Here is a 19,606-nt window from a genome sequence, read left to right as displayed (position 1 = left end):
TAAATGTCCCCAGTATTGCATAGATTTGGTCAGTGAAGGTCAGTTTAGTGCTCTATTTATTTTTTAAAATGGCTCTTAGTCCAGGAGACCCGGGGTTTTGTTCAAATGTTGTAAAAGGCACTGTTGCTCCCACGACAACTGCACCTGATTATGGTTCGGGTTATGACAATCCATATGAGGGCGAAGTTTGTTATTTGGTCTGGCCTATTAAAAACAACACAAGGTTTGTAAGAAGCTTTTGCGTTGGCCGGGTTTATACTCCCATTGAAAGCTCGGGTTCGGGTGACGATGGCACTCAAAAATACAACTCATCGCTATGCGGTTTTCCTGATTTCTGTACTAAATTTGCATTTACCGATTGCCAAGATACTACTCTACTGGAAAGCAACCAATGTTATATGTGGAAGGCCATCTTACTTGCTATTTTCTTTTTGGTATTGGGTCTTTTGATTGTCGTCGCCAATGCTTTGGTAGTGTGGCAATTTCTTAGGTTAAAACGTAAATCTAACTCGGACACCGTTAAAATTTCTCTTGCCATAGCGGACTTCTTTTCAGGTAAGTTAAAAGTTTATTGCGATATCAGAAAGTTAGGCATAGGTATATAGAAGCTGGTAGTATTTTTAAAAAGATGTTTTTGCTTTTTTAAGGGGTGATTATTATGATAATTCCACCATATAATCTTTATTGGATGATTTTCTCGACACCCAACGAGATAAATACCCACCAACTTGCCCTCCAAGACTCCCTCCAAGCGAAAGTGGGAGGTATATGCTATTTGTTTATGTTCACTTCGTCCATCTATCATCTGATCTACCTCGGTGTTTTGCGATTGTATTCAATCAAATATCCGATGAAGTACCGGTACTTTACACCAGCAAAAGTAGCTAAGGGAAGTGCTTTAATTTGGATCTTGGCCATCATATGTGCCTCGTCTCCAGGTTAATATTAAATGGTTTAAGTTAACTTATTTTTGACTATTTTTCTATTGATCCAATAATTTACATATTTTGACACAAAAAAAGTAAATAATGGAAAAGATCCATGTTGGCAATAGCTAAATATTTTTTTACGTTTAAGCATGGTTCCCTAAAGAAATTGTGTACTCCTATTTTGTGACAACGTTTCTGTTTTTCCCGTCTATGCGCCATTACGTGGTCGGTGTAAGTTCTGGACGCCCAGCATTGGCCATGCTAGTAATCTTTATATTGCTACCGTACATAATACTGGTAAACACCTTAATTCTATATGTTTTTGTAGTTATAATTTTTAATTTTTTCTTTGATGATTCTGAATTTTAGACGCTAATTTCTATAATATCTTCGTGGTCGATTTGGGATTTTTACAAGTCCGCTCAAACACTTACAACCTCTAACATCGCGAAAAAAAAAATCAAGGCGCTTAAAACCGTTGCTATCATGCAAATTGGTTTTACTATTGTTATAAGTAAGTTTAAATGAAATTATCTTACGGCTTATATAGTTTAAAACACATTAATTTCAATGGTTAAAATAATTTTGTTTATGTGGTGAAGTGCCCCAGGTGGTTACCACGGTATTATTTTACGCTGGTATTTTGACATGCGATAATCAACTTCCTCTGATCATCTCTACTTACCTTTCAATGACAAACGGGTAATTTACAAATGTTATTAATACAAATTAAACTTATTGCGCAACAATGGTAAACCCCGCGTATAACAAATTACCCTAAACCTAGAATCTAATAAATCATTACTGACAGGTTTATTAACTTTGTGGTCTATTCATTTCTGGACAAGAAGTTTAGATCCGGTTTGTTGGCTTCATTTTGTCCCGGTCGCGTTATACAAAGCACCACGTCAACGTCTGCAGCAACAACGGTGTCAAATGTATAAATACATTTATTTCTACATATTGTGTTAATAAACTTGTACAGTCACGTGATATTCACATTTTATTTTAAATTTAGTTATCGATAAAGAATTAATAAAAACTAAGTACTCTCGTTTCTTATAAGCTTTAAAAATTAGGTTAAAAATGTTTTTATTTACACAAACAAAAATTAATTATCTACTAACAAGAAACTTTAAGTTGGTCAATTTAATTTAAACAAATAAAACATGGTTAAGAAATACATTTTGTATAGTTTAATTGTAGCTTATATTTACAAAAATAATAAAATTCTTTTATTCACAAATCGCTCCAATTTTATTGTTGCTCGGCTGAGTCGTACATTTGCAAGAACTCTTTCCTCTGCACTTAGTAATAAATAGTTCTGGTGTAGATTTTTCTGAATTGCGTTATTTAACAACACAGTGTCTAGACAAATGCAGTTGGCCATATATTGCAGTTGGCCATATATTTCTGAGTCCTTTTTTTCTCTTGTTAATAACATTTGTGTTTTTTATTTATTCGATGCAGGTTAAATACTCTCTATCTTTTCTATAGTTAAGTGGGGAAACGAATGTAAAAAATTAATCACTAAAATTAGGATAAATTTAAACTGTTTTATTGCCTTTTCTGACGTCATCTAAACAAAAAAATATGTAGAACAAGGTATTTTCTGTATTGATGTAATTAAATAAAGTAAATACTATTCAAAAAAACAATATTTTCGATAACCATAAATTCAAAACTGGTATAAGAATTTATATGTTACAGGACAGACAATTTTAAACAGAAAAACACATTATCAAAAAAATGTTTAACAAAATAAAGAACGATTACATTTATTAGTGCAAAGCTTAATGCATTTTCATACTCAAGATAATGCTGTATAGTGTTTTAAAGAGGTTTGATGTATATTACTAAAAGTGTTTAATCACATATTGCTCCGATTTCGTTGTTAACTGGTTGAGTTGTACATTGACATGAACTTTCCCCCCTACACTCTGATATAAATCGTCCTGAATTTTGGTTAGACTGAGTACAACGAGCTATACACCCACCTGATCCACGACAAAGAGCTCCACTAAAAAAAGTAAAAGATTTTATGTTTAATGGTATATTTTAAATTTTAAGTAAAGTAAGGTATAGATTATTTTTGTTAACTTTACATGTTCGTTAATTAACAAAATCTTACCCCTGTCCTCCAAATGAAGCACCACATGTACATTGAAATGAAGAGTCATATCCCATACAGTTATTTTCGTTACCTCTTGAGCAAGTACTAGAACAAGAACCTACACGAAGGAAAAATATTCATTATGTAAAGAATGAAAAAATTAAAAAACTTTCTAAACTTAGGCTTCTAGTTTTACCAACCTTGTCTTGCTTCCCGCACATTCTCATTGTACTCCCTTACAGTTCCCGCTTGTGTAGGTAATCTGAAGTTACCCGCTGGACCATAATGTGCAACAGTATATGTTGACTGAAGAGGAAATCGGTTGAAATTGCCTGGCCCCACTGCGGACGAACAACCAAGTCTATTCGAGTCTGCCCACAACATTTGAGTGTAGTGACCTATAAAGTATAACACATAGCTGATAACATTTTCAAAATACAACCATTGAACTTAAACTTGATTGTATAGACCAATTAAAATACGTTTGTTTATTCTATAGTTTTTACAAGCGTTTGAAAGAGCCTACCAGTTGGTCTTCCTGACGAAGATTGGGTAGGGTTATTTCTATTGTAGTCGAATACTTCAGCATACCACCTTAAAGCCGAAGTTTCGCCTGTTTCACCACTACTTGACAAAGACCACGCTATATTTTCTCCAACGTTTTGACCTCGATATACACTCCCACTCTATATCATATAAACTATGTTATTTCTTGAATATAGTTATATTTTAAGTGCTGCATTGTAAATTCAAGTTTAAATAAATTAATTTTATTATAACTTAAGATGGTTGTTGAGGTTTTTTGATCAATATGTAAAATCACAACTTACTTGGGAATGGGGCCAAGCTGGGGTTCGTACTTGCGGACTTGCGTCATTGGGACTATTGGGAGCCACCCTTAAAAGAAAATTAGCCCATGCTTGTGCTGTGCCGGCTAATTGGGGATCCCATTGTAGCGGAGCCGTGTTGTGTACAGCCCTACACATTTGAACAACAAAAAGTATTTTCAAAATCTAGTTGGACTTTAAAAATGTAAATACGGAAAAAATGGTTTACAGAAACAACGAAGGCTACATTTAGATAACTCATACATACACTTTTATGTTTAAATTATGCTTACCTAAAGAAATTATGGGTCTCTAAACAAGCTCGTCCAAAGGCGGACTGTGGTTGTGGACCAGTTGGAAATGAGGTACTAAAAGGCGGTCGCGTAGGAAGTGGTGTCGTAGGTCTAACCGTGAAAAATGGTCGCGAGGTTGTAGGTCTAACCGTGAAAAATGGTCTTGTGGTTGTAGGTCTAACGGTGAAAAATGGTCTTGTGGTTGTAGGTCTAACCGTGAAAAATGGTCGCGAGGTTGTTGGTCTAACCGTGAAAAATGGTCGCGAGGTTGTTGGTCTAACTGTGAAAAATGGTCTTGTTCTTGTAGTGAAAGGTGGTCGAGATGTAAATATAGGTGGTATTGTTGGTCTCGTTGTTGTAATGGGCGGAGATGTTGCTAAACATAGAGTAGTTTGATATAAAACCTTGCATACACGATAAAAGGATTCTATGCAATTTCGTTTTAATATGTGTTTTATGATGGCTTTAATGATTTAAAGTGAAGATTCTAGTAAAATTAGCAAACTTACTTGGCACATAGAATGCCCATGCATTGCTAGTGTATCCGCAACAAAAAGACCCTCGGTGTAATCTAGTCGCTTGTGGGCGTTCTGATGTTCCAGAATTTATTATAAATTCAGCATCGTTTAGTTGTCGAAAAGATGCGTACAATTGAAATTCGCTATCCCAACCTTTAATAAAACAACGGTTTAAAATAAAATATTAAAAAAATTTGCTTTAAAAGGTGTTACAAGTTTTTTTAGGATATAACGCGTCTTATAAAATCAAATACCTTCTGTAAGGCAAGGACGATTTGCGACTCTCATTCCCAAAGTCGATCTATGACTACAGAAGTAGATAGGTTGATTGTATTCACCATAGGGACTGAAATAAAATAAAGGGTTAATAGACAAAAGCTTTGCATAAAGTCAAGTAGTAGAAAGTTTTTGATCACCTTCTAAACATCAAAATTGAAAATAACTCTTTCGGGTCATCACTGAGAAAACCTGGTATCCAAGGAGAGGGCACACTTCTATCGTTCGTTTCATACCTGTAGACCCTTCTGTTGGGGGAAACGTCAATGTAATATACATTAAGCCGAACAAGTCCAGTGGCTGACAATTAAAAAAAAAGTATTTAAACTCGGGCCTTTATATAATAACTGAGCATAAATAAGCCTGATCATTTAAAAAAAACGTTCACATTTATGCAAAATACAATTTTTTTTTAAATTTCACTGAATTTTTTAATTCTATTTACCTGATGTAATAAACGGTGAAGTTGTAGTAATAGGGATAGTTGTAGTAGCTGTGGTTGGAGGAGGGGTGGTAGTTGTTGGGGGGGGAGGAGGTCTGAATATAACATTTGTACAAAGTCCACATGTCACGGGACAGTAAGTGCTCATAAAACTGCAAAGAAGACATAGAAACATGAAAACCTTGATTAAATAAATGGTAAAAAAATGATACCCTTTTTTTGTCTGTTAATATTTGAGTATTTCAAGTACAGTAATCAAAGCTGTATAATAAAAGTGAAATAGGACACTCTAATAATAATAAAGTTATATGTAAAGAGTTTCATTGGTTTATATTTAGACTAAGATAATGTAAATTGTGTATAAACCTCGCATACGGCGAACTTGCTCTGCAAAATCCGTATCTTAAACTAAAGTCTCTGCAGTCGAAAGGAAAGGCGTCTTCGCAATCTAAATACACAAGTTGTTAAAAAATCGTTTTACGAATTTTATTAGACACTTTCATCGTGTTAATTGGCAAACCTCTGCAATAGTTAGAGTTGCACCGTCTTGATTGTAAAGCCGCGTAAGAAAACCTGGGATTGCGAGTAAACACTCGTACACGAATCTGAGCTCCACGATTTCGCCTGGTAACATAAATAATCAAATGGTATACAAATTATAAAACCGTTTAAATTATTTTTTCGAAAACAAATGGAAAGACTTGGATCACTTGTACTTTACGTTTTAGGACCGTAATGTACGAGAGAGAATTACCAAGGACCGTAAAGTACAAAAGTTTTTCTAAGAACCGTTAAGTACAAATGAACCAAAGACTTTTTTTAATAAATGTGTTTGTTAATTAAGGATAGTTTATGTCCCTTTTTAAACTAATAAAATCTACTGAAATAATAAATATACAAATAAAGTAAAAAATTTTAATACCTGCAACAACTAAAGTCCGTCCAGTCCGAATATCCTCTTATAGCTTGTTTTTTTAAACTAACAGGAGTCGAGGGAGTCGGCAAAGTCTTAAGAAATTTGTCTTTGCTTATAGTGAGTTTGTTTAGTTTTAAATTTTTCTCGCCCTGTATGGATTTAAAATAGGAAAATTGTAAATATGTTAAGTTAGTTTATTTATTAAAAATGCTAAATTGTAATTCCAACTTTAATTAAAGGGCGCAATTTAATTGTTGTTTCATCTGTATTATTGTCAAGTAATTTACATTTTACTTATTTGTAATTTATGCCTACCTTGGTTGTTAGAATAATAATCTGGGTTTTTAATTTTTCCTCGTTTACAACAACAACGTTTTGGCTATTGTTGGGAACATAACGTTTCACTAAATTGTGTTTAATTAGATTGATGTTAACACTTTGTGATTCCTGTAAAAATAATTTTGTTATCAAATATAAAAAAAAGATTAATGTTTTAAAACTTGTTGAAAAACTTTTTTTAACACAAAAGTTATAATTATATGAAGACAGTTATTTTAAATTTAAATTTGCCAAAAATAGATTCGAAATAAAAAAAAAATTTGTTGAATAAAATTCCCCCCAAACTTGATACTTTATTATCCGACAATTGCTCACGTTTTTAAAAATTAAAAACCCTTTACCAACAACAAATAATAATTAAACTACAAATTTATGTAGAAAAAACAATTTTGCTGCTTAAGAGTTAATTTGGTATTCACGTATTGAATCTAAACGATATATCTCGGAAAGTTAAGCAGTTTTAAAAACGAAAATTTTTACAGATATCAGTGACACAATTTAAAATATAAAATTACCTGAATTTTTTTGTTGTAATTTTGGGTTTATTGTCATAAAATCAAACGATGTAATGTGAGCGTAACGTTTTCTTGATTTAAAAATTGAGTAGGCGTTATCTTTAATTTTGTGTGGTTGTTATAATTTTATCATACATAAAATGCTCAAATAAAAACATAAAATTATTTAAATTACGTAGGCTTAAAAATTTACCAGAAGTATGTTTACAATAAATTAGCTGGAATCAAATTGTCGGTTACGGTTATTTAAGTCGAAGATTTTTGCAACCGCAAAACCTGGCGGAAATTGTCACCACCTTTTATATGACGTCATGATCGCCGCGGGTTCGGCTGCTTTAGGGCTAATTTATCGTCATCTTGCAAAATTTTGATTTTTTGCGGTTTTGATGATTGTGGAAAATTTTTTGTTTAATTTTTTGTGAATATGGAAAATATATTTTTAGTAAATTTGCAAATTCAAAATTTAAATTTAAAACGAAGTCTTAATTTTACGCCGTTATGCCGATGCAAAATTTATCAGAAACAAAAAAAAATTCAAAAAAAGCTTTCAAATTAGCGTATCTGATTAATTTTGTTTTGCTTATATTTCGAAATTTTCTCCTTAAAATAGCGTTATTAGCACATTACTCATTTCTATATTGGTGTATAGCCCAATAACCTTGGCAAGATTTTTTTAACTGAATTAATATTAAGTAAGTGTTTAAATTTTTGCAATGTATTTAGCAAAAAATAAAATAAAAATATTAAAAAATACTTTTGGTATTTATGTTAAACAAATAAAATAATACCAGCATCATATTATAATAATATTTTATTCAAATCCATTAAAAAAATACTTACTGCTTGTGCAATAGAAAATACACAAATCAGAAGAAGGAATATTGCTGCTCCGGCCATTGCTGTTGATTTCTCTGCAATATTGCTTTAATCTAAGATAACTCCTGACCGTTATTCTCCTGTTTATATAACCTTGATCGCCTTTTTTCACCGGTGATATCAAAATCGAAACGTTCTTCGTCAGAGAGTGACTCATACTTAACCAGTGCTTCCATGTTAAAAAAATAAAACTCAACCTCGTTAACTTGGTGTTTATTTCTTGCTTACTGATAGCTTAATTTGGAAACACGAGACTGAGATGATATAGTTAACCTCAGACAGATTCTACGTTTTTTTATCTTCTCATAACTGTATGCTTTTATTTGAACATTTTCAAAAATAGATAATATCTTATATCATGCTTCGAAAGTAATTGACATACGCCTTTTACAAAAATAATATTTATTTTTGTTACTACACCTACACCTTACCATAACTGTCACATTAAATTCCTTTAATTTACAACTTTTTATTTAATCATTATGTTTTTAACCATAATTACCTGTCATTTAACAGGCTCCGTAAATTATGCGTTATAATAAAGCCTTTTCTGCAATAAACCATGGCCACAATTAAAATGTCAATTGGGCGTGATATCAATAGATAATTGTTGCCTAAGGTTTAAACCCGCGTGGCCCACCTGGAAAATAAATAAGCCGTTTGTTATAAAAACGCAAAACCGCATAATTTGGTTTGGCAAAATGACATTCATAGTTCCGATTGTGGTTTCAAAAAGCTGCCAGACCACGTCAAATAATTGATTAAGGTGCCGGTATAAGTTGGTGGATGGCATTGGTTTTGGTTGATGGTTAAAGGTGGCATTTTTCGTATTTTTAAACAAGCTACTCCTTGAAATTGTAAAGTGGTATATTGTTTGTAGATAATTCGAATATTTATCTATGTTTATTGAAAAACATATTTTTAATCTCAATATTATGGATTGGAGAGGATGTGCCATCTCTACCTGGTCTTAACACTTAAGCCAAATGATTAGTTTATATCTATATCCATGCTATTAAAATCTTAATCCGAAATACCATCAAATCCTATGTTTACGGAAAAAGGATTTTAATGCCGGTACGCCTACATCAAATGTGTTTTCTAAACAGTAAAAATCAACACCAGAATTCGGGGAAGTGCTCAATTAAGGAGTGGCAATTTATCGCATATATCGCCAAGCAGTATCCGCCCTGCCAAAAAAGGAAAAGTTTATCAGTTTGATTTTGGGAAATTTCGATCTGTCAATTTGTACCGTGTCCCGGCTATCACGACGCAAAATCCCTTAAAAACGCTGATGCAAAATGTTGTAAATAATGACGTCATTCTTAATGAACCAGCACAGCAGTTTTTTTGTTATTTTCGTAACTTCGTGTAGCAGGGACAAAATATGGTTGATTTTTAAATACACAAAAACAGCATTAAATCGCTTGTTTAGCTAATTTTCTCGTTTTAATTGTTTTTAGAAAGGCTTAGTCTGTGTTTTTATGAAGAAAATTTTACATATTATTATTGTGTTTATGATACGGTATGTAGATATCATATACAATCAACTCTTTATTAGTTTTCAATGGCGAAATCATAAACGAACACAACAAGGAGAATGTATATAATGAATATGAATAACAAATAAAAAAATAAAACATAAGTGAAATTTCAAGAAAAACATGAATAAAATTACACGTAATAAAAATTATTTCATCATAAAGTTTTAGTTTGATATTTAAAAAAGACACAACCAGTCTATACAAATCACATGTAGTTTTTCTACTGTATGGTTTCATCATTGTGTTCATAGTCTTAACAAGCGTGATTTCATCAATGATTTGATTCAGCATTTTCTTTTCTCGCAAGTCTAAGGACTTATTAGAAAGCTCGAAGTAACGCTTGAGCGTAATCTTTACTTGTAAGGTATCCGAGATGTTTTTAATATTACCCCAGTATGATTTTATATTCATACTGATCAAGGGTATAATTGATGACGTCGAGCATTACGTGTCTGTCTTTTACACCAAGTATTTAGACGTCGTAACAACTTTGAACTTTTATTAAAAAAACTCTAAATTATTAAAAAAAAATTACAATATAAGTTTAGGAAGCAAAACCCAACAATTTTTAATAAAATTAGTGGAATTTTATTGATAAAGTTATTTTATTTTTTTGATAACATTTTATTTCATTCCCTTTTTTTGATGATATAGGAAAAAGGAAAATAAATTCTTTTAGTCAATTAAACAAATAATTTTTATAAACAAAATTTTTTACAAATTTTTAAACTAATTTTTATATGAAACACCTTTTCTCATATAACCCAAATTTTTTTTAGTTATTTTAAAACTTTTTTTTTATAAAAAACAACTTATTTTTTTCACGAGATCTAAAATATTATTAAAAATCTGCTGACAAGAAATATATAAACCTAAACCAAACTGGTTTTACACTCATAGTTCGTGCTGTCGAACTGTCGTGATGTTTAATTATAAACCCAAGTGCCCAACCCTGTAGAAATACGCTTGGGTACGTTATCCTTTTTTTAATTTTTCTATTTATTCTCTTTTTTCTTGTTTTTTTCGTCCTGTCTAGCTTTTTTTATATTGTTTTTGTACCACTTTGGTATCAAATGTTACCCCTTCAAATAAATTTAAAAAACTAATTTGGTTAAAATTAAATTATAAATTAATTTGTTTTGGGTATGATATCCTTTTTATAGATATATTTTATTTAAAACTAATGAAAGAAAATTAGGATTTAAAAAATAAAATGTTTAAACATCTTGCTTGTGGTTTTGTGGTATACCATTAAGTTAATGAATAGTTAATTCCTATTTTCATTATTTAAATATTAATATAAAAATGTAACTTTTATTATTCAACGAATTGTTTAAGTTGATTAATATTGTTTAAAGTTTTTATAAAATTTTAGTAAAATGATACAAGAATAAAAAACAATTAAGAATAATTTGGACAAAAAAACGTATATTTTTGTTCTTTCGCATGGTGCCGCTAAAGATTTGAAAAAAGTTTCCAATATGGGCGTAGGCTATACATATTTTTTAAATAAATGAATAAATGATGCTTTTACCATAATACATTATTACATTTTTTGATATAAGTAATAAGTAAATATATTAAACAAAGATCTTGCTTTGTTTAAAAATGAATTTTTTTGAATAAACTGAAATAAAATGTTATTTAATATGAAACCCTAATATCCATTTTTTAATATAAAGATAGCAGAAACTTGAAAAAATGGATCCTTAATATGAATATAAAAAACTTCATATTTTTGTTGCAAAAAAAAAACTTTGATATATTGTTTAAATGCATGCAATTGTGGATATTTGTAATGCACTTTTTTGTTACAACAATTCAATTAATTCCCAACTCATAAAACAACCTATGTTTAATAACTGTTGGCGAATAATAAGTAACGTATTAGTAATCCAGTGCCTGGCTTGGATGTCGTTCAGTTATCTTGGTTAAACATTACGTTGTAACAATTTGTTACGAGAGTAAACAAAGGCGACCAACACAAATGCACTTTACTGGCTGGGCCATAATAAGCTAAAGTCACATCGGAAGGAAAGAGCGAGTAATTCAACGTGAATCTTCTAGTAATTTTACAATTGCACTTTAGTAATCACGAAAAGGTAAGTTCTTTTTAAATTTTTTTATAAATTAATCTGCATATTTATAATAATTAAATTTAAAGGGTCGGAATGTGACAATCTTTTTAAGTGTAGGGAATTACTTAAGTCTAATGATGTTTAAAAAGGCCGTGTCAAAACGTGGAAAACTATGTCAGACTTTATGTTTTTTTGCGATAATATAACTAATGTTAAATGGTTAGCAAATACAGGCTAAACAAATACATAAAAAGGGAATAGGGATAAATAGAAAATTACTTGTCACAAAAATTATTTTAGCTCAATAAGTAGATGACCTTTTAAATACCTAATAGATATATAAAATTATTAAAAATGAAGATTATTTAGTAATTTTTTGTATTGACCTATAGTCTACTTAAAATGGCATAAGATGATGATGCATTATTGACATATTTCGTAAGGCCTCGCACCTGTAAAGAAATAATATAATTCTTATACCAAACGACTCCCTCGAAACTCGAAATACAAAAGAAATGCAAATATCAAACTTTACTGGCCGAGCCGTATACTGCGCCTAACATATAAGAAACGTGTTAGAGATTTTTATTTACATACCCAATTTCTATTTACATTTAAAACGTCGACCCAGAATCAATTGGGCTTTATAATATAGTCACCTGTATAAGAGAAAGCGAATTATAAGTCTTATAATATTATCAAACATGTATTCAGTTATTAGCTAATAGATTTGGCGAAATAAACGGATTTTTTGGCGAAAAATGGGTATAAAATTGAAAGACTGCGTTTAATGTTAAGTTTTAATAAAAGATTCAGATTTTATATTTTTTATATTTCTGTACAGATATTAGAATATGTGATTTGTGGGCTGTAGTAGTTATTTTTTATTATTTGTAATTCTCTTTTAATTTACTTGTAATTAAACGCTTTTAATTATCGTCAATGGCAAACTTAAACAATCAAGGTAAGATTAATAAAAGGGCAAAATATCAAATATTAGTTAGTATACTATGTATATCTATGCTATATTTAAATTGTTATAATGACAAGAAAGTGTGTCAAAATTTTTTCCTTTTTTATTTCCAAACATGAAATACTGTTTAAATTTAACTTTTATTGTTTTTAGATTGCTTTATAATTCAACAAAGCGTCCCTCCAACCTTATTACATCATAATCTAACGACAATTGCACCTAGTGACGTCACTTGCATAAATATGATCGCAGCCAATCAAAAATCATTAAACGATCCGAACGCTTCGAGCGAAGAGCCGTTGTGCAACAATCCGGCAAAAGCGGCCATTTTGAAAACCTTGTGTGAGACCACAGGTTACACATTAAAACAGGTATATATATAACTTATGATTTATTGTGAAAAAAATAAGATTTCAAACAACTAATAGCACATAATTGTTAAAACTATAGAAAATGTTAATTATAAATGCTTTTTTGGGTTTTCGAACTTTATTAAACAAGAAAGAAATAAACATCACATATCCAATAAATCTAAAATAATTAAATTAAATTTGTTAGCAGAAATAAATTAAATTAAAACCAAATAAAAGTAATTGGGCAAAGTTTAATGTCTATTCCTATTCCAAATAATTCATGTTAAATTATAATAAAATTTAGTAAAACATAAATGCGAATTACATGATTAAAATAGGGTAGAGGGTAGCGGTAAAAATGTAAAGTAAAAGGTGTTGCACATTGTGGGAAAGCACTTGGAATTAATTTCCACTAAATATTTGTTTGACTTAGCTGGCCCTAATATTTTTATTTTTTCGACAATTTCTTTAATTGTTTTATAAATGCAAAAATTTTACATGTTTTGACATTACTACCTTACTGTTTGTAAGACAAAGATGTTGTTATGTACAATAAAAATAAGTTTATTATCGCGTTTTCTAATCGATTTGTGTTTAAATTAGGAAAATGGTCAAAGGAAATATGGTGGGCCACCACCTGGCTGGGCTAACGGCCCAATACCTGGCAAAGGATGTGAAGTGTTTGTGGGTAAATTACCCCGGGATTTGTACGAAGACGAACTGGTCCCTGTACTTGAAAAATGTGGCAGGTAAAGATTTAATTATATTGGGTTAGCTTATAAAAGCTTCTACATAAAAACACATTTAATTTCAATTTTTATCAAATAGTCCAAACCGCATTTAACAACAGTGACACTGCAAATTTATTGACACAGTTTAAAATTGTAAACTTTGATTTATCACATCAAATTTTATAACTTTAAAAATATTTGCGGAGCGACATATCAGGGCAGGCCCGCTACAGTTGCATCAACACAATCTACAACCAATATTTGTAGTTGATGCAAGCAACACTTAAAAGTTATAATCCTATATTTAACACTCGTAAATCTATGCTCTTATAAAAAAGTTTGATAAATTACGTCCACGGTGTAACTTGCAATAAGCGACGATGTTAATATGTTTGCATAGCCTGTTGTTTAGCAAACTCCTAACCGATGTAAGGTTATAAATCTGCAAATGTGTACACATATACTGTGACATAAAGGAACGGTATGAACTTTGATCGAAAACGACTTTGTTTTTCGCCTAGTACAATTTTTCCAAGTTTAAAATTTATTTTAAACAAGTTGTAGCTTTGGTTTAATATTTTAATAAATTTTAGGGTCTGGTTGTTCAGAATTAAACTTTATCTTGAATTTTAGATTATTTAAAGAATGGTTTTTGATATGGTTTAAATTTTTTAATAAAATAAACTAATCAAAATTAGGTTTTACCTACTGCGTTGTTTGACATGTTTCGTTTAAATTTGGTAAAAATTTACCTTTTAAGCTGATATTTCTTATCCTTAATTATCTTATAATTGTCATGTGATTTGTAGACGTCACGTGACTGTTTTGTTTGCTTTTCCCGCGCGTTACGATATTTCGAACAAGTCGGAAAATTTACGAGGATAAGAAATCATTTACAGAGTTTTGTAAAGTTGTACTAAATGTCAACACTTTATTTTTTCGCTAAATATTAATCGTTGGCTATTGGTTACATTAGGTTAAATCGTTACATTACTAAAGCATTTAAAGATATTTTTTCTATGTGCATAGCTTTTGTTGAAAACACAATTTGTACATATTCACTAAATAACCTTATGTTATTCTTACTTTAATTTTAAATTTGAAGAATCTTGTTTGATACACGATCTTTGATTTAGGTTATTTGAGCTTCGGCTAATGATGGATTTTAACGGAAACAACCGAGGTTTTGCATTCGTAAAATACTGTACGGGTGAGGGCGCTAGACGGGCGCTGAAAGAACTCAACAATTACGAAATAAGAAAAGGGAGACTACTTGGCGTCTGTAAAAGCGTAGATAACTGCAGGTAAAAATAAATTTGTATAGAATGTAAATATTAAAAAATATTTCTTTATTATAATCAGAAACAGATTTAAATTTTATTTTGATATTATTTATATATTTTTAGGCTATTTGTCGGTGGAATACCCAAAGCAAAACAAAAAGATGAAATTATGATGGAGATGCAAAAAATAACGGAAGGTGTTATTAACGTTATTGTGTATCCCTCCGCTGCGGATAAAACTAAAAATCGCGGATTCGCTTTCGTCGAATATCAAGACCATCATACTGCAGCAATGGCGAGACGGTAAGTTTAAATTTGTTCTAAAAATACTTTAACGGTCGTTTACCTTTTGTAGTCATTACAAAGTCGTTGCTTCTTGTTAAACTAACCACATTAGGGTTGCTCTGCTTATTTTATTAGGCAATAAAATATAAAATTTTGTCGTTAAACGTTTTGTGCATTGTAAATATAAAAGCTTTTAATGCTGTACAAGTTACAAGTAGTAATTTTGACTTTTGGACACATGAGTAGGTTCAAAATATTCAACTTTTAAAAAATAAAAAACAGAAACAGTATTGGACACACAGTATAACATCAATTCTTTTATTGCTTTTTTTAAATGTTTTGGATAAATTAATAAATGGAAAAAGAAACATGGCACTATATGTTCTAACATATTAAATAGCCATTCTAATTTGACATACATAGGCCTTTTTTTAAATAAACCTGTGCTTTATTACGTAACAGAAAGTTAATGCATACTCGACCGCAAGTGTGGGGTCATCCGATTGCAGTAGATTGGGCGGAACCGGAAGTCGAGGTGGACGACGATGTCATGGCAACGGTAAAGATCCTCTACATTCGAAACCTTATGCTTAACACGACAGAGGAACAATTAGAAAAGGTAGAAAAGTGAAATTTGTAAAATATTTTTTTACTTAAAAAAGTAAACGTAAAATAATGTAGTCAACAATTAAATTATAACTAGGCTCAGTTATTAGAAAATATAAAATTCCTAATTTTACTTAATTTATTATGCTATATTTTTTCAAAAAGTGACATTTTATTACAGAAATATTTGTATATTATTTTTAGGAGTTTCTAGCTATTGTTCCACCAGAGGCGATAGAGCGCGTAAAAAAGATCCGAGATTATGGATTTGTTCATTTCAACAACAGAGAAAATGCTTTGAAGTGTATGCAGATGCTTAACGGAAAATTGCTGGATGGGGCTCCCATGGAGGTTTCCTTAGCAAAACCTGTGGATAGAGAAACATATGTTAGGTAAATTTTAATTTTTTTTATTCACTGGATTTGTTATTAGGTTACGATCCTTAAGGTTTAGAGTTTGAGCCGCACCACAGCTATGCTATTTTTGTGATTTACGAGTTTAGAAACGGCTTACGTGTTTATTCATTGCAGTTGTTTGTGTAAATATTTAAAATAAATTCACTAAAAGTAGATAACGAAAAATACATTAGATTCTTACTGATTTGGCTTAATATGAATTACAATCAACTAAGAATGTGAATGGTACTTAATTCATAGGCTGACATGGGCCATAACTAAATTAAAGGTTGCTTAAAGAAAGAAAATATTTAAAATTCTTCTTATCTTTTTAGGTACACCAGAGCAGCCAATCGAATGCCGGTCGAAGCCCAACCTGAGACTTTAGCAACTTACCCAGGTTTGGTTGCCTTTGATCCACGAATTGAGGCAGCAACAGCAGCTGCATCCAACTATCCATTTGCTGGTAAGATCAATTATAAAAAAATTTTTGTTAAATAAAAATACGACTCCTTTTTAAGTAATAAAAAATGTAATAGATGTTGAAAGTTATTTTTTTGTCATCCATATATAATTTGAACATCATTGTTATATTTTTAGCTCCCATCTATTACGGAGGAGTCCCTTACGCTGCAACATCCATTCCAGCAATTCCTCAACCAAGATATTCTTTACAACCGGGTATAGGAGATCTTTCCCAAATCCAAGGTCTTGGGATGCCAACAATCGGAGCAGCTGGGGTGCCTCTTGGAATACCGGGGGCCGGAATAGCAGGAGGTCAGGGTCGCGGGGTGTCTTACCGTGGAGGAAGGAACAGAGCCGCAGGATCGCGCGGCATCGCAGCCGGCAGGAACTACATCAATGTAGCAGGGCGAGGGTATGCAACCGAGCAAGTCTCTGGCCTCAGTGCGGGGGACTTACAGGTGTGATTTCGAATTAACAAAATCAATCTTTAATTTCAAAATAATTTTGTACTAGAAACCAGATGCACAGCCATGTTATGATATTCCTATTACATAAACGCAATTCCGTATGCAAATTATTTTTTTAGACTGACATCACTTAACAAAAAATTTTTTGGGTACTTAAACTGACCAGGTGTACTTTTGCTTAAACTTTGTTATTTTATATATTTTAACTCAAAAAACAGGTTACATAGTTTTATATAAATAACAAGAGAACTCTGTAGGCACCAATCCTTGTACTCTTAAAAAAGTAAGAACTTTACCTAACTTAGGAACTGCGTCAAGTCACTAATTTTTCCCCCAATAATTTTGTGACTGCACACTAATTTAACTTATAAGAATTAATATTCTAATTTGAAACTTAATGCTTTAAATGCTGCGTTGCTATGCCAACCTTACAAAGCATTTTAATTGTCTAATTCTGGTTTACAGTTGGCTCTGTAACTTAACAATATATATCCCAGTTAAAAAGCTTGTTCATAATTCTTTTATAATTTGAGGGGTCTGCGATTTAAAATATTGCTTAATGTTTTAACATTGTCCTAAGTAGCTCCAAATTTCTCCGTAGTTAATAACATCGGGTAATTTTATTTCCACTTTATTTAATCCTTAACGGCCTCAGTCAGCCCATGTTTGTAGTTGAATTAATTCAAAATGATATTGTAATTATACTACTTGTAACACTGACAATACCTTAAATTTGTAGGTGTAATTTTTACTAATTTGTGAGTTCTCCCGCTTTAGATGTTGTTTCGTTTTTATGTTATGTTACATTAACTAGATGTAAATTTGTTATTGGTAAGGTAAGTTTATAAAAACATGTTAAAAAATATTTGAGGGCATTGCTAAAATGCATTACCAAAAAGGCCTGTAAATATTTAATAATAAATTAATTACTTGCTTAAATTATCATGTATATAACAGGTACCAACAGACGACTTATTACAATCACTACAACCGGCGACCTCCGTTTCCTCATCAGCAGGTAAAACGAATTAATCTAAGATACACCAAACAGTATACACTCTAAAGTCTAAACTGTCTTGTAATAGCAACATTGTTTCTTAGTTAAACAATGGTGACGCTGCTTAGTTGGAATATTGTTGCCATTAGAGTTTTATCTTATTTTCATTAATTTTTGTTTGGCTTTTATGATAAACAATTAGACAATTTTTAAGAATAAACAAGGCAATTTTCTATTCACATTAGTATAAAATATGCTTTGATTGTCGTTTAAAGGTTTTTACGTTTTTATTTGTTTAGTAACTCTTATAGCGCACAAATGCCTTGACAATTTCAAATGTTTTTTGTTAAAGGTGGTATCGGTCCCACAGTCGGGGCAGGGCGAGAAATTCGACTTACGGCCAGATATGGAGCTCATCCCTATCAATCAGTCATCCCTCAAATCCAGCAACCTGCCGAAGTCGTCAATCCAGGTAAATGACAATATTTAAGGGACCAACACATTTAAGTGTTGTTAATTTATATTAAATTTTTAAATACTTTATCATCATTACAACTATACAGCTCTTGGAGGAATACTGCACGAAGGTGGGGCAATCGGTGAAGCCGGAATACAAGCTGCATACCGCGGTTGGACCGAATGGCCGTCGACTGTTCTTGTACCGGGTAAGATACCATGTAAAGTTTATCATACGTTGTTTTTTAGCAAAGGATGTCTTTATTGTGATATTCGTTATGCCATTATTTGACTTTATCGAAACGTTCTATTATCAAATCTGGTATTTGATATTAAAGGTGCGTATGTTTTCAGGTGGAGCTGCCGGGTACCAACAACAGCCAGCAGCAATTGCCGCAAACCCAGGGACAACAATCGCCACAGGAGTCGGGGTTTCACCCACAGTTGTCCAGCAAGCAGCACAGCAACAAGCTGTACACCCCTACCAAATTGTCTACCTCACCTGAACAGGCAAAGGAAATGGCTGCGGCGCACGTGCTTGCTGAGGTCGCCACGTCTGCTATGGCAGACCTCAAAGTCTCTGACGCGTCCAGCGTTTACGTCAATCAAAATGACGTCACAAATCCGTCGTCTGGCATTAACGGCTACTATAATAGCACAGTTGGCGACATTTCCCCGGCTAGCTATTCCTACCCTGTCTACAATGGAGTTAATTATTCCGGATTGGTCACCACATCCAGCGACGTATATAATCACTATTAGCCTATACTTTTTCGCGTTTTACTAAAGGCTGCTTTTTCTGTAAGTTCGTTTTTGGTTTTGCTTATAATCATATATAATCAGCTTGTATATATAGGTGATTTATTGTTAATTTAGCGTGTAGTTTTGTGGTTACTGTCTTTTACTGTACGGTTTGTTTAGTAAAGTGC

General features: G+C 31.7%; 3 protein-coding genes across 3 annotated transcripts; 2 read left to right on the top strand and 1 right to left on the bottom strand.

Annotated features, from left to right (window-relative positions):
• The first annotated feature begins 43 nt into the window (after window positions 1-43).
• Window positions 44-1,978, top strand: LOC145763514 (uncharacterized). The gene is made up of 6 exons (XM_082574976.1): window positions 44-555; window positions 648-938; window positions 1,078-1,226; window positions 1,299-1,443; window positions 1,532-1,631; window positions 1,741-1,978. Exons 1-6 carry the CDS (start codon window positions 69-71, stop codon window positions 1,871-1,873), a joined length of 1,305 nt encoding a protein of 434 aa, XP_082431102.1. The 5' UTR covers window positions 44-68; the 3' UTR covers window positions 1,874-1,978.
• Window positions 1,979-2,525: 547 nt separating this feature from the next.
• LOC145756341 (uncharacterized) lies at window positions 2,526-8,133 on the bottom strand. Its single transcript, XM_082572360.1, has 15 exons — window positions 8,009-8,133; window positions 6,630-6,761; window positions 6,321-6,463; window positions 5,919-6,022; window positions 5,765-5,846; window positions 5,402-5,550; window positions 5,097-5,256; window positions 4,935-5,026; window positions 4,672-4,833; window positions 4,163-4,538; window positions 3,873-4,020; window positions 3,569-3,728; window positions 3,243-3,440; window positions 3,061-3,160; window positions 2,526-2,949 (listed from the first exon to the last, which is right to left on the bottom strand). The coding sequence occupies exons 1-15, from the start codon at window positions 8,063-8,065 to the stop codon at window positions 2,796-2,798; spliced, it is 2,217 nt and encodes a 738-aa protein (XP_082428486.1). The 5' UTR covers window positions 8,066-8,133; the 3' UTR covers window positions 2,526-2,795.
• Window positions 8,134-12,796: 4,663 nt separating this feature from the next.
• Window positions 12,797-19,439, top strand: LOC145745004 (APOBEC1 complementation factor-like). The gene is made up of 12 exons (XM_082563025.1): window positions 12,797-13,010; window positions 13,596-13,741; window positions 14,860-15,027; window positions 15,130-15,309; window positions 15,754-15,910; window positions 16,102-16,289; window positions 16,628-16,761; window positions 16,893-17,169; window positions 18,182-18,242; window positions 18,574-18,693; window positions 18,785-18,886; window positions 19,032-19,439. Exons 1-12 carry the CDS (start codon window positions 12,882-12,884, stop codon window positions 19,437-19,439), a joined length of 2,070 nt encoding a protein of 689 aa, XP_082419151.1. The 5' UTR covers window positions 12,797-12,881.
• Window positions 19,440-19,606: the final 167 nt, after the last annotated feature.

Source organism: Corella eumyota, chromosome 1 (genome assembly GCF_963082875.1).
Source record: "Corella eumyota chromosome 1, kaCorEumy4.1, whole genome shotgun sequence".
Lineage (NCBI taxonomy): Eukaryota > Metazoa > Chordata > Ascidiacea > Phlebobranchia > Corellidae > Corella > Corella eumyota.
Note: the sequence above shows the minus strand (reverse complement) of the source record. Positions and strands in the feature narration are given on the sequence as shown.

Bases quoted from the DNA above. Each gene is read 5' to 3' on its own strand.
- LOC145756341 (XM_082572360.1), bottom strand. From the start codon at position 8,065: ATGGCCGGAGCAGCAATATTCCTTCTTCTGATTTGTGTATTTTCTATT. The intron at 5,257-5,401 runs GTAAATAGAATT...TTTAATTGTCAG, and splicing joins TTCACCGTTTATTACATCAG to CCACTGGACTTGTTCGGCTT. The intron at 4,834-4,934 runs GTATTTGATTTT...GTTTTATTAAAG, and splicing joins TCGTCCTTGCCTTACAGAAG to GTTGGGATAGCGAATTTCAA.
- LOC145763514 (XM_082574976.1), top strand. From the start codon at position 69: ATGGCTCTTAGTCCAGGAGACCCGGGGTTTTGTTCAAATGTTGTAAAA. The intron at 1,227-1,298 runs GTAAACACCTTA...TCTGAATTTTAG, and splicing joins TGCTACCGTACATAATACTG to ACGCTAATTTCTATAATATC. The intron at 1,632-1,740 runs GTAATTTACAAA...CATTACTGACAG, and splicing joins TACCTTTCAATGACAAACGG to GTTTATTAACTTTGTGGTCT.
- LOC145745004 (XM_082563025.1), top strand. From the start codon at position 12,882: ATGATCGCAGCCAATCAAAAATCATTAAACGATCCGAACGCTTCGAGC. The intron at 15,028-15,129 runs GTAAAAATAAAT...ATATATTTTTAG, and splicing joins AAAAGCGTAGATAACTGCAG to GCTATTTGTCGGTGGAATAC. The intron at 15,310-15,753 runs GTAAGTTTAAAT...ATTACGTAACAG, and splicing joins ACTGCAGCAATGGCGAGACG to AAAGTTAATGCATACTCGAC.